The sequence below is a fragment of the Notolepis coatsorum genome, assembly GCF_963971535.1.
Source record: "Notolepis coatsorum genome assembly, chromosome: 14".
In the NCBI taxonomy this organism is placed as follows: domain Eukaryota; kingdom Metazoa; phylum Chordata; class Actinopteri; order Aulopiformes; family Paralepididae; genus Notolepis; species Notolepis coatsorum.
This window is the reverse complement of record NC_140178.1, coordinates 63,369,660-63,383,821: the sequence shown is the minus strand read 5'-3', so window position 1 is coordinate 63,383,821 and position 14,162 is coordinate 63,369,660. Positions and strand designations below refer to the sequence as shown.

Below are 14,162 nucleotides of genomic sequence, written 5' to 3'. Positions count from 1 at the left end.
GTCTGGCACTGGGAACCATGGCACGCTGGCTTTGATCCTGGTCGGAATCTTCCTCAGCGGGCAGGCGGTAGGAAGGCTGGAGTCCAGGAAGCACGAGAGAGTGGTCCAGGGAATCTCCGGGTGAGTGCACAGAAGCTGTGACATATCTGTCACAATGGCAGCTGCAAAGATCTGTGCATTTCCAATGTGCCTTCTTGCATGAGCACCTTGCACCACAACCACTTCAATTGCACTTCACAAGTTCATTGCAGGCTTTTGATGCCATGGGTAGATTGCTCCACACAGGAAGCCAGACCTCTCCATCCAAGGTCCATCCCCATCCTTCAGGGCTGGGTGCCGGCTGTTGGGCCAGGTCAGACATCGCCCAGATCCCAGACTGGTAAGCAATTCGCTTTACATGTTGCAGAAGTGCATCTTGGGTAGGTGGAATGTGTTCCATGGATCTGTTTCTTTGACAGAACAACACTCGCCGTGCTTCATCGACAGGTTTCAATTCACTAGTCTTGTCATAGAAGATGATGATAAAGCGCTCCAGAAGGTGAAAGTGCTGGGCTTCTATGGTCACAGGAGTAAATGGATTTTCTGCCATGAAGTTGAAGGCCTCTGTGACTTGAGGGTAGGCATTCCAAGCCACCCATGCAGACTTCTTCCCCTTCCCGCAAAATGTTGAAGTTGTGTCACAGCCCGTGTATGAATGGAAGATGGGAAGTGCTGTGGACTTGTCTTTCCCAAGAGCATGGCAGATGGTGGAGGAGCCAAAGCTATATTTAGGTTATTGTATTATATGAATGTTTATATGTTTATTTTTATAATCTTACAATGAAACGGCATTAGGAATATTGATTGGATTTAGATAAAGTCATTGAACCGTCTTATTTGTCATAATAGAACATTCTAGAACATTTGTGATGTCCCAGTATGATGTCATGCCTGAATGTTCTAGAACATTTGTGATGTCACAGTATGATCATGATCGAACGTTCTGGAACATTTGTGATGTCACTGTATGATGTCATAACCGAACATTCTAGAACATTTGTGTCTCTATATATAGTCCACAGAGGAAGAACGGCAAATGGAGCTACGAATTCCCAGAACGACCGATATTTGCGATCAGTCGAAGGGCGAGGGGTCGGAGTACAGTGGGGAGGAGAGTGAGAAAGAAGAGAGGGAGGAGGAGGGGTGGGGAAAGTACGTTTGCTGTGGAACGGTGGACGAGCCTTGCCCACCGTGTTGCTGTGTCAAAGGGGATGAGAGGAGAGAAGAACTAGCTGTAAAGAAGAAGAAGAAGGAAGAGGAAGAACGGCAAATGGAGCTACGAATTCCCAGAACGACCGATATTCGCGATCAGTCAAAGGGCGAGGGGTCGGAGTACAGGGGGGAGGAGAGTGAGAAAGAAGAGAGGGAGGAGGAGGGGTGGAAAACGGTGAGGAAGAAGAGGAAGAAGCGGACGGAGAGGAACGACAGCGATGGGGATAGTCAGGGCAAGGGTGAGAGTAGTGGGGAGGAGAGGGGGGGAGAAGGGGGGAAGAGGAAGAAAGTGGGGGACGATAGCTCAAGTGGGCCGGGAGACGAGGGTGCTGGAAAAGATGTGGCAAAAGAGGAAGTGATCCATATAGTGGTCAGGCTTGAGAGGGAGAGGGGTGAGGGGAAGGTAGGTAGGCTCGAGTGGCCCAAACTCATTGCCGCGCAACTAGGAGAGGTAAAGTACGTGAAAGTTTTGTGGGATGGGAATCTGGCCGTAGGGTGTGGTAGTGAGGGGCAGGTGGAGGTGGCTAGGACGATGCGGGGCATTGGGGGGGGTGGGTATAAGTAAGGTGGCGAGAGTAGGGGAGAAGAGGGGGGGGGATGTAAGGGGGTTTTAGCTGGGGTACCGGTCGAGGTTACAGTAGAGCAGCTGGTGAAAGAGCTAATGGAGGACGGGCGTAATGGCATAGTTAAGAGTGCAGAAAGGATGAAGAGGGGAGCAGAGAGGGCAGTGACGGGGACGGTAGTGATTACATTTGAGGGGGTTGTTCCTAGGGTGGTGTTTGTAGGGCGTAGGATGTATAGGGTTAGGGAATTTGTTCATGATCCTCTTAGGTGCTATAGGTGCCAGGAGTTTGGCCATATAGCTATCACGTGTAGGAAGGGGCTGAGGTGCGCTAGGTGTGGCGGGGAACATGAATATGGGAAGTGTAGAGAGGGAGTGAAGCCGAAGTGCTGTAGTTGTGGTGGGGAGCATAGTGTAGCGTTTAGGGGGTGCGAGATGATGATGAAGGAGGTCGCGGATCGGAGAGAGAGAAGGGAGGGTAAGTTGACGTATGCTGGGGCGGTTAGCAGGGCAGGACAGGGTAGCCAAGAAAGGGTGCAGGGGGTTGAAGGAGGGCATTTGGCAGTGAGGGTAGAGCAGGTAGAGAGGGGAAGGGAGGAGAAATTAGGTATTGTGGCCTTCGTGGCAGGGGTAGTTACTGGTATGGCAGAGGCTAAGGGTAAAACAGCGATTGTGAAGATGATTGTTAGGATAGCGGTTCAACATCTGGGATTGGAAGGTCTGGACTGGGAGGTGGTGTATAGCGAATTGGCTGAGGGGGCTGCGAGGGACAAGGCTGCGAGGGACAAAGCAGCCCAGGATAAGATAGCAGGGGGCAAGGTGGGTCCCGCGGAGGGGGGCTCAGACAGGAAGTAGCAGCAGTAGCTGCACTCCAATGGACAATGTAGGTGATGACGGGGTCCAGTAGAAGAAGAAAAAGAAGGTGAAGAAGGAGAAGAAGGAGAAGAAGAAGAGCCCATAAAAAGAATTGCGGAGGGCAGTAATACGCCTCGATGCGTCTACTCTGCCGGAAATTCAAATAAGAAGAAGAAGAAGAACACAGGAGATGGAGGGTTCCCCCTCTTGGGGGGGCCCTCCAAGAGAGTGATTGTATGACAAGAGGAGCAGAGAAGAAGGAGACAGAGACGATAGAAATGTGTTTTGAAGATGAGAAGAAGAGGAAGAGGAGTGTAAACTTTCTCAAGTGTGGGCGAAGCAAGAATTGTGGAGGGCAGTAATACGCCACGATGCGTCTACACTGCCGGAAATTCAAATAAGAAGAAGAAGAAGAACACAGGGTGTGGTAGTGAGGGGCAGGTGGAGGTGGCTAGGAAGATGCAGAGCATTGGGGGGGGTGGGTATAAGTAAGGTGGCGAGAGTAGGGGAGAAGAGGGGGGGGGGATGTAAGGGGGTGATAGCTGGGGTACCGGTCGAGGTTATAGTAGAGCAGCTGGTGGAAGAGCTAATGGAGAACGGGCGTAATGGCATAGTTAAGAGTGCAGAAAGGATGAAGAGGGGAGCAGAGAGGGCAGTGACGGGGACGGTAGTGATTACGTTTGAGGGTGGGGTTGTTCCTAGGGAGGTGTTTGTAGGGCGTAGGATGTATAGGGTTAGGGAATTTGTTCATAATCCTCTTAGGTGCTATAGGTGCCAGGGGTTTGGCCATATAGCTACTACGTGTAGGAAGGGGATGAGGTGCGCTAGGTGTGGCGGGGAACATGAATATGGGAATTGTGGAGAGGGAGTGAAGCCGAAGTGCTGTAGTTGTGGTGGGGAGCATAGTGTAGCGTTTCGGGGGTGCGAAGTGATGATGAAGGAGGTCGCGGATCGGAGAGAGAGAAGGGAGGGTAAGTTGACGTATGCTGGGGCGGTTAGCAGGGCAGGACAGGGTAGCCAAGAAAGGGTGCAGGGGGTTGAAGGAGGGCATTTGGCAGTGAGGGTAGAGCAGGTGGAAAGAGAGAGGGGAAGGGAGGAGAAATTAGGTATTGTGGCCTTCATGGCAGGGGTAGTTACTGGTATGGCAGAGGCTAAGGGTAGAACAGAGATGGTGAAGATGATTGTTAGGATAGCGGTTCAACATCTAGGATTGGAAGGTCTGGACTGGAAGGAGGTGTGTAATGAATTGGCTGAGGGGGCTGCGAGGGACAAGGCTGCGAGGGACAAAGCAGCCCAGGATAAGATAGCAGGGGGCAAGGAGGGTCTCGCGGAGGGGGGCTCAGGCAGGAAGTAGCAGCAGTAGCTGCACTCCAATGGACAATGTAGTTGATGACGGGGTCCAGTAGAAGAAGAAAAAGAAGGTGAAGAAGGAGAAGAAGGAGAAGAAGAAGAGCCCATAAAAAGAATTGCGGAGGGCAGTAATACGCCACGATGCGTCTACTCTGCCGGAAATTCAAATAAGAAGAAGAAGAAGAACAGGCAGTGTGTAGCTTGAAACAGGACTGAACAGGACTTAACAGATAGACTAAACAACATAGACTGAAGCCTGCATTTCTCAACCAGGGTGCCAAGCCTACCGTTTTGCTCTGGAAAGAGCCGGCAAGTCGATTTACGGCTTTCCAGTGTGGAGGAATTTTCATGTGTCGAGTCGGCGGTGATTTTGGAGACTGGGAAAATACAGTTTTCTTACCTTGTAGTAGTGACGTGAATATTTAGGAAAGTAGCTTTAGGACCACTTCTGTAAAGAAAGACTTCGCTGTGGAAGAGAAATAAACCATTTGGATATCCATGTTTTACACTGGCTGTGGACATTATTTTTCTTTATCAACGAACGTACTACTCACGAGTAAGCAACTTCAACCAGTAGAGTGGAATGTCTGCCCTCATATTAGTAAGAAAACTCTGTTCCAAGAGGAAAAAGGAATCAACACAAACTACTGGAGCGCTGAAAGAAGGATAACAACAAAATGTCGGAACCTAAGAAGGTTGAGATGACACAAAGGGTCTATGAGGAAGATGTCCGTCAGGCCATTAATAAGAGGAGAGCTAAGTTAGGTCAACTAACTGGTCACATGAATAAGATGAATCAATGAATGGATGAGGACGACGACGGTAACTTGGAAAGTGTACAAGATTGGTAGAATTCAACAATCTATTTGGAGAGTTCGGTGAGCTTAAACTTCAGTCCAGGTGGTACTAAGCAAGACCTCAGAAGAGGAGAAGAAGAAAGATCAGGATGAATGGTTCACGCCGAAGGCTGACACATTTTACAACTTCACAGTAAAGGCTGACACATGGATGAAAGAGGTGCATCAGCGTATAGCGGAGTCTAGGAAGCACCAAGATGAGGTCAGGCCTGAAGACAGTGCATCCGGCGTCGTAAAAAGGAAAGGGTCTAGAGCACCATCCACTACATTTCCCAGAACATCATCTGCAAGCGTGTGTCTGAAAGCTGAATTAGAGAGGGCTGAGTTGCTAGCCCAGGCTTCCGCTCTAAAGCAAAAACGACAACTCGATGAACAGGAGGCTCTGCTCTTAGCTACCTCATCTAAGCTAAGAGCAGAGAGGTAGGAACAGGATCTAAGAGCAGAGCGAGAGGATTTACAGGTCCATGCTGCTTTAGCTGCCGCAGAGGCTAAGTTCAAAGTATTGGAAGAGTACGAGGGCCAGCGAGCCTCATCCAGAGTGTCCCGTAGGGATGGAATGAACTCTTACATAGAGAAAAAGAAGCCCTTCGAATCACAAGCTCACGAGCAGGCTACGCAGGCTACTCGTATTTTGCAGAGACTCTTGTTCCTTCTGTGTAGCACCGCCAGGTGCTCTGAACCTGCTTACAGTAGCAGCTCCAGAGCACCTGGCGGTGCTACACAGAAGGAACAAGAGTCTCTGCAAAATACGAGCCATGGTGGATTTCCTAGTTAAGCAACAAAACCATGCTACTCTGCCCCCTCAACAGATTCCTATATTCAAGGGAGACCCTATGGGGTACAGGCTATTCATCATGGCCTTTGAACACGGAGTGGAGGACAAGACAGATAGTAACAGAGACCGGCTGTACTTTAAGGAGCAGTACACGGATGGACAGCCGAGAGAGCTGATAAGAAGTTGTCTTCACATGGAACCAGAGCGAGGCTATCGCGAGGCAAGGAGGCTCATGAAAGAACATTTTGGAAATGGATACAAGATCTCAATGGCGTATATACAATGCACTGAACTGGCCTACTATCAAGTCCGATGACGGAGAGGCGCTCCACTCCTTTGGCCTCTATCTCACTGGATGCCTCAACGTGGCTGACGTGGAGTACATGCAGGAGCTTGACAGCATATTAAATGCATTCATGCATGTCTGACTGTTAAACAAGTAAAACATGATGTAAATAGGTTGTTAGAATGGTACAAATATTCATCTGGTGACATTCTTCATAGCATTAGCACATTTATTGACCCAGAAAATTTGTAGTTTGACACCAAAATTGATCTTCTATGTTCAACATTCTAACAACAAACCCTAACCCAACATTCACATTTTTGGCAGTTGTTAAAATGTTCAACACATTTGTACCACATGCACAAACCTGCTTGATTATTGCCCCAAATAACATGCAAGTTGGACAAAGTGGGTATGTCTGGAAAGAAGAGGCTTGTGGCTTGTGGGTACCTATAAAACCAATGTTCACTCTGATATATTCATGTGAACGGCCAAGGGACCTTTTGGAAGATGAGCATGGCAGTTTTTTCTAGGCGAAAATGTAACATCATTTTGAATCATTGCCTATTAAAAACCCCTTCCCAACAGTTGGGCTTAATGAAAATGATACCAATGGAAAGCTTAGCTTCTCTAGTTTACAGGGATACCAATACCTTTGTGTTCGCTCAAATATTGAGCGCGCTATGGACCAAGATATTTATTAATGGGCAGAACCTTGATTTTACATGGCGGCCATCTTGAAATCCATCATGATGACGTGGCCCCTACCCCAAAATGAAAGCTATGATGATGAGGAACACGTGGGAAAAATTTGGTGCTTTTGTCCGGCGTGTCCACATCCTTCTCAAATCTGGTGCTAAGCCACCGCACTACATAGGTGTGTGTGTGTTTAGGTGTGTGTTGGTAGTGTGTGTGTCTAGATGTGTGTGTTACCTCTCTCTCCTCAGTGCGTTGGTAGTGTGTGTGTCTAGATGTGTGTGTTACCTCTCTCCTCAGTGCGTTGGTAGTGTGTGTGTCTAGATGTGTGTGTTACCTCTCTCTCCTCAGTGCGTTGGTAGTGTGTGTGTCTAGATGTGTGTGTTACCTCTCTCTCCTCAGTGCGTTGGTAGTGTGTGTGTCTAGATGTGTGTGTTACCTCTCTCTCCTCAGTGCGATGGTAGTGTGTGTGTCTAGATGTGTGTGTTACCTCTCTCTCCTCAGTGCGTTGGTAGTGTGTGTGTCTAGATGTGTGTGTTACCTCTCTCTCCTCAGTGCGTTGGTAGTGTGAGTGTCTAGGATGTGTGTGTTACCTCTCTCCTCAGTGCGTTGGTAGTGTGTGTGTCTAGATGTGTGTGTTACCTCTCTCTCCTCAGTGCGTTGGTAGTGTGTGTGTTTGGGGGTATGGACCACCAGTTCCGTTTCATAGGCTCCCTCTCCTCTGTTCTCTGCTCTCAGAGTCACTAACACAGGTCTCTCTGCACCAACCACTACACTATCTGTACTACTACACAGAGAGAGAGAGAGAGAGAGAGAGAGAGAGAGAGAGAGAGAGAGAGAGAGAGAGAGAGAGAGAGAGAGAGAGAGAGAGAGAGAGAGAGAGAGAGAGAGAGAGAGAGAGAGAGAGAGAGAGAGAGAGAGAGAGAGAGAGAGAGAGAGAGAGATCAGGTTCAGATGTTAATCAGGTTCAGATATGAGTCAAGTTCAGACAGGATATTAGTCAAATTATGACCAGATATTTGTCAGGTTCAGACCAAATGTTATACTCACGCCTCAGCGGTCAGCCTCAGGTCAGGAACACACACGTTGTCCTCTCCACAGTCTAGAATGATCCTGGTCTATCACACACACACACACACACACACACACACACACACACACACACACACACACACACACACACGCGCGCGCGCACGCACGCACGCACGCACGCACGACACACACACACACACACACACACACACACACACACACACACACACACACACACACACACACACACACACACACACACACACACACACACAATTATTTAACTATTATCCAATAAACTATTATTTAACTATTTTCCAATTACAAACTATTAATTAACTATTAATTAACTATTATACAATTAGAAACTATTATTTATCTATTGTCCAATTACAAACTATTAGTTAACTATTGTCCAATTACAAACTATTATTTAACTATTATACATTTACAAACTATTATTTAACTGTTATACATTTACAAACTATTATTTAACTATTATACTATTATAAACTAGTATTTATATTATTATCCTACAGTGGGTAAATTAATTTGGCTACATCACGCCATTCAAAGTCTGCAAACTCTGCATAGCGTTTTGTCTTTATCTTATGCTACAGGAGCCATCCACTGTTCCTGTGGCTGTGCTTCCTCTACTGACCATGCAGGACATCTCCAGTCACCAAGGACTTGTGTCACCTTGTTACCCATGCGTTTGGTATAGAGATCCCCCACTGAGATCTACCCCTACAACCTGATGTCCTTTCTCACTGCATGGTCCAGTTTGGTCTGGTCTACCCCTATGACCTTAGTTTGCATCTTAATTTATATAATTCCAATCTGTGTTTTGCTTCCATCCTCCATTAGGTGATTCCATTGTGTGGTCTGTTTGTTAGCCCACACTTGCTTGTGGCTCTCCATCTCCATCTTGGTAAGCATGTCTTCTTGCTCTCTCTGTGCCTCTCTGCTTGATAGGTTAACTCTACTAGAGAGATGTGTCCGTGAAACTTGAGTCAGGAAAACAGTCCACTTTAGAGTTCACAGGCACCCCAGGCACCTTAGTTATGAGAAGAATCAAAAGGTTTATTTGTCACATACATACCAGGGTATATAGTGAAATGCGGGTGGTCACGCCCGCATCGATTGTGCAATAATACAGTAATAAAATGGATTTGCACCTCCTGTTATATAAGTCCTGCAGGGGTGGTAGTGCAATACCCATAGTACGCTCTGCTGAGCGCACCACTCTCTGGAGTGCCTTCCTGTCCTGTGCCGTGCTGTTTCCAAACCAGGCAGTGATGTTTCCAGTCAGAATGCTCTCTACAGCCCCGGAATAGAAGGAGTGGAGTATCTTCCCCTATACTCTGAACTTCCTTAACTGTCTCAGGTGCTAGAGGCGCTGTTTCGCCTTTTTCACCACATAATCTATGTGTGTTGACCATGTCAGGTCCTCTGTGATGTGGACTCCCAGGTACTTTAAACTGCTCACCCTGTCCACGATAGCCCCGTTTATCCACAGTGGCGTGTGTGTCCCCTGCTGTATTCTCCTAAAATCCACGATCAGCTCTTTGGTTTTACCAATGTTCAGGAGTAGGCTGTTATCCCGGCACCAGAGGCACAGAACGCAGCCCTGAGGGGACCCGATACTCAGGGTGATTTTGCTGGAGGTATGACCCCCCAACCCTGACCGCCTGGGGCCTGTCACATAGAAAGTCCAGGATCCAGGCGCTCATGGCGGAGCTCAGACTCAGATCAATCAGCTTGTCAACCAGTCTGGTGGGGACTATGGTGTTGAAAGCTGAACTATAGTCAATGAACAGCAATCTCACATAGCCCCCCTTCTGTCTGTCAAGGTGAGATAGTGTGATGTGTAGTACTTGGGAGACCGCGTCGTCAGTGGACCGGTTTGTCCTATATGTGAACTGCAGTGGGTCCATGTTACTAGGGAGAGAGGCAGAGATGTGGTCCTTGACCAGCCTCTCAAAGCATTTCATGACCACAGAGGTGAGTGCCACCAGTCTGTAGTCATTTAGGCCTGCTGGAGAGGAGTTTTTTGGTACAGGGATTATAGTGGACACTTTGAAGCAGGCAGGGACCACGGACTCAACCAGTGATAGATTGAATATGGTTGTAAATACTGGGGACAGCTGATTTACACAGGACTTTAGTATTCGTCCTGTTATCCCATCTGGGCCTGCAGCTTTCCTAGTATTTACTCCCATAAACGCTAATCTCACGCTGTGTTCCGCCAATGAGAGAGTGTGTCCCCCCCCCCCCACGGATGAATCCCCGCCGCAGCCGGCGCGTCAGTGACGCAGATAGCCGGTGAGCTAACGTCGCCACTGCTTGCCCCAAACCTGGCATAAAAGGAGTTGAGTTAATCCGCAAGAGAGGCATCGGCACTCACTATTGAGGGGGGGCTGACTTTATAATCAGTTATCATTCGTACTCCCCGCCATAAGCCTCTCGTGTTATTCTGTGCCATCTGTGTCTCCATCTTGTTCGCATATCGCCGTTTTGCAGCCCATACCTCTTTGCGTAGCATATAAGCTGCTACCTTGTACTCTTCCATACTTCCCGATGCTCGGCCCGAGTTGTAAGCAGCAGTACGAGCATTCAGGGCCACTCGGATGGAGTTGTCCACCCACGGTTTCTGGTTTGGGAAAACCGGCACCTTCTTCGTGGGGACGTCAGCTAACGTTATGAAGCTGACTACAACATCCGCATATTCACTCACACTGGCGCTAGACCGGAGCATGCCCCAGCCGACGTCCTCCAGTGCGTCTTGGCCTCTGAGCTCTCGGATCACTGCTTCACCTCTCGCGACACAACAGCCTCACAGGCTCTTTGTTTATAGCCAGCCAAAAGAAAGATGGTCAGATGGTTGGTCAGATGGTTATGGAGCCTCCAGCGAGGTTTCCCAGTCCTAGTGCTCAGGACGTGGACTTTGTGCCTGCTTCGGGGTGGCTGTGTCCCCGCACGGTCTCGGCACCTGTTCAGCAACCTGACTTTACACATCCCAATCGGTATGCAGTGCTTGATGCAGGTCCCAATCCCAGGCTGTGGCGGCCTACACAGGCTCCCCGAAGACCTGTCCTAGGGATTGGCGACTCCATCACCCGGCATATCAAGCTAGATAAGCCAGCCATGATTAAATGCTTTCCGGGTGCCAGAGCCACCGACATTGAAGTTAACTTGAGATTTCTGGCGAATAGTTACAAGGTAAACGGCAAGGAACATCCTTCACCCATTCAATTTAGTGACATTGTTATACTCGTGGGAAACAATGGTTCTCATTCCCCAACTGATTTACGACAAGAAATGTGCTCTCAGGCCGATTTGCGACATATTAGGGCTGGTAGAGAGATTCCCCAAACGTTCCTAAGATTGGATTCGGCCGTGGCTGAGAGTTCTTTGAGAGAATTTACGAGTGCGGAGGAGCACACTTAACTTGACAGACTGTGTGCTCCATGTTCTTAATGGCTTTATTTGGGAGGAATCATAGTGATTCCTTCATGTCAACCCTACAAGCCTCCTTGGAATTAATTAATTAATCAATCATAATTTCAATAAATATGACAATATTTGTAAGATAAGAAATTATGCATTTGATGTTGGAAAAATAAATAATATGGATTCATCTGATCACAGGGCAGCTGGATTAACCATATCTGAACCAGCTATTTTAGACAAATGTATAATTACTTTAATTACTCAGATATTCAAACACAATTATTGTGAAATGATTGAAAATAATAATTATTTAATGCCTTCTGTGGAATTTGTATTTCTTATTTGTTACATATCTGTTTTATTGATTAATTATACATTTGAAAGAATGCAGGTTATAGCCAACATGGAATATATCCCATTGATTGGTAATGGGACAGACATTTGTTTTATAACTATAACCTGCATTCTTTCAAATATATCATTAATCAATTAAACAGATATTGGAATACACTATGTAGCCTACGTGTCTAATGAATTAACAGTAGGCTTAGTAATTAGAATAATTACTTGTTTAATTAGGATTTAGTAGATAATATATATGCTCTGCCCTATAAGTACAGTACACATATTAAGGCCGCCAGAGTTGGGCAGCGGACTCGTGAACTGTACTACTATAGGCAGCGCAGTATCTATGTGATTTCACAAGTCATTAGAATAATATAAGCCTACTGCGTTCATTCATTACTATACAGTACTGCAAGCGTGTGTGTGGGTGTGTGGGTGTGTGTGTGTGCGTGCGCGCGCTGCGGCAGGTGGCCACGAGCTGTAGTAGCCTGTATATGATGACAATACATTAATCTAATCTCATTTTGATCGGTTGCAAAGCGCTTCCGCCACCATTTTTACACGGCTGCATGCATCAGTTGCATTTAATGAGCTGGACAGGTGTGTCTAAACTCTTGACTTTTTGCAACTTCATTTGCACACGGCACAGAGCCTAGCTTATAAGGAGCTCTAGGAGGCGTGTCTGACCTAGACAGGTACACGAGTTCATAGTGATCTGTCTTTGCAACTTATTCACTAAGGATATTGCGCGGATGATATACTAGCGCAAACACACCCATAGGTGTGCAATTTGCTACTGATTTGCTTTGCTCCTGATTTGCTCCAGCGCAGTTGGCTTGCGGAGAAGTTTGCACCTGGCAACGCTGTTGGCGGATATCAGGAAGGGGGGGAAATAAACCCGAAATGAGGCATAGACATAACAGTATTTTTCACCATTTGTATTTAGTTTATTTCGTATTGTATTTAGTTTATTTTGTAATGTATAGAGCTTGCTTAATTTGTATTTTCATGACACATTGCATCCTTTGTTTTTGTTATCTTTCATTGCTTTTGTTTGTCATGTCATCCCCAAATAAATTATTTTTAGCAGACCTGTCCATGGTGCTGAATCTTTAGACCGAAGTTAGGCACTGTGCCAGTGAAAATATCTTCTCATTTAGGAATATTTTTTCAGTGAGAAAGTTGTATTTAATGTTTAGTTAAGATAATAGAACCCGCATTATCATATACTCCAGAATAAACATTTCATTGACCGTATTTCCAGCGTCTACTCCTCATGGACCTGACGAAACGTTATAAATTAAAAGTTTATTCTGGAGCATGAGTGTGCGGGTTCTATTCTCTTTATTGTGATTATTACCTATAACCAGCACCTAAAGTAGTGATGTGCTTTGGGGGGACTATAGCATTGCCCCACCGACATGATCCAGGCATTTTAAGATGCCAAATGTGTGCTCGATTACACCGCACGTTCTGATGTGAGGCCGATTGTATGCAGCCTCTCCAACGTTGGCAGGATTACGCACGGGAGTCATCAACCATGGTCAGGGGTCGGCAACCTTTACTATCAAAAGAGCCAGTTTGCCCCTCACCTGGAGCCGCAAAACCTATTTACCCTTAAAATGAAGATAACACAGTGTATAACGTTTTATATATATTTATACTATATATAGAGAGGGATTGGAATTTATTCAAAAGCTTATTTCTAGTATGTACCTATTGTTATTTTTCATTCAGTCTTTTAGGCTAGATGGACATTTTTCTTTGATACATTTTAACTGTAGAAGCTTATATGCAAATTGTACCAAGATTAACGAATATCTGAAAACGCTGAAAGGCAAGTTCAAAGTAATAGCACTTTCGGAAACATGGATTAATGAAGAGAGAGGTATTGATTTCTGCATTGAGGGGTATGAGTTATTTCACAGCAGTAGAAAGGGTAAAAAGGGAGGCGGTGCAGATGTGTTTGTCGACGGTGACCTGAAATGCAAAGCAGTTGAATATATGACACTGGTAGTCGATGATTTATTTGAATGTGTAAAACTGTGGAAGTTATGGAAAAGACAAAAATTTAGTGTTACGTGTGTATATAGAACACCTGGATCCAAAATAGAGGTTTTTAATGATATAGTCTGGAAGACTTATTGAGAAAGATGGATGAAAAAGAAACATGTATAATTATTAATTTGTGGTGACTTTAACATTGACCTGTTAAGCTCACCCAGAAACAAAACAACAAGGGACGTTTTAGATGTGGTATATAGCAGAGGGCTTTACCCATTGATTACCAAACCAACTAGAATAACAACTAATTCTGCTACGTTAATATTTTTATAAATGTCATTGAAAATAGCATAAAAAGTGGACTGGTGATCAATGACATAAGCGACCACTTACCTGTGTTTCTTACTTATGACTGTCTAATGAATAGAGATAGGGAGGAGATAGCCTATAGATATGTACGAAAAATAACTGATGAGGCAATAAACAAGTTTAGAAAGGATCTCCTTGAAGCAGACTGGAAGGAGGTTTATGTGGGAGAGGTGAAGGCTGCATATGAGGCTTTTATTAAAATATATCTATCATTGTATGAAAAACATTGTCCTAATGTATTATGTAAACAAATGTAATCAATCAATTCAATAACCCACGCTCACTTAAAACAGCGCACCTCCCAGCTGCTTCTATAGAAAGTAGGTT

General features: G+C 45.9%; 1 protein-coding gene across 1 annotated transcript in view; it reads right to left on the bottom strand.

Moving 5' to 3' along the window:
* The window catches only part of LOC311240544 (uncharacterized protein), a gene marked incomplete at its 5' end in the record, with an annotated part of 243,031 nt that overhangs the window by 19,273 nt on the left and 209,596 nt on the right, over nucleotides 1–14,162 (bottom strand). The window contains 2 exons of the mRNA XM_084329122.1: nucleotides 7,275–7,419; nucleotides 7,683–7,750. Coding sequence (XP_084185248.1) covers nucleotides 7,275–7,419; nucleotides 7,683–7,750 — 213 coding nt within the window. The remainder of the gene's footprint in view (nucleotides 1–7,274; nucleotides 7,420–7,682; nucleotides 7,751–14,162) is intronic.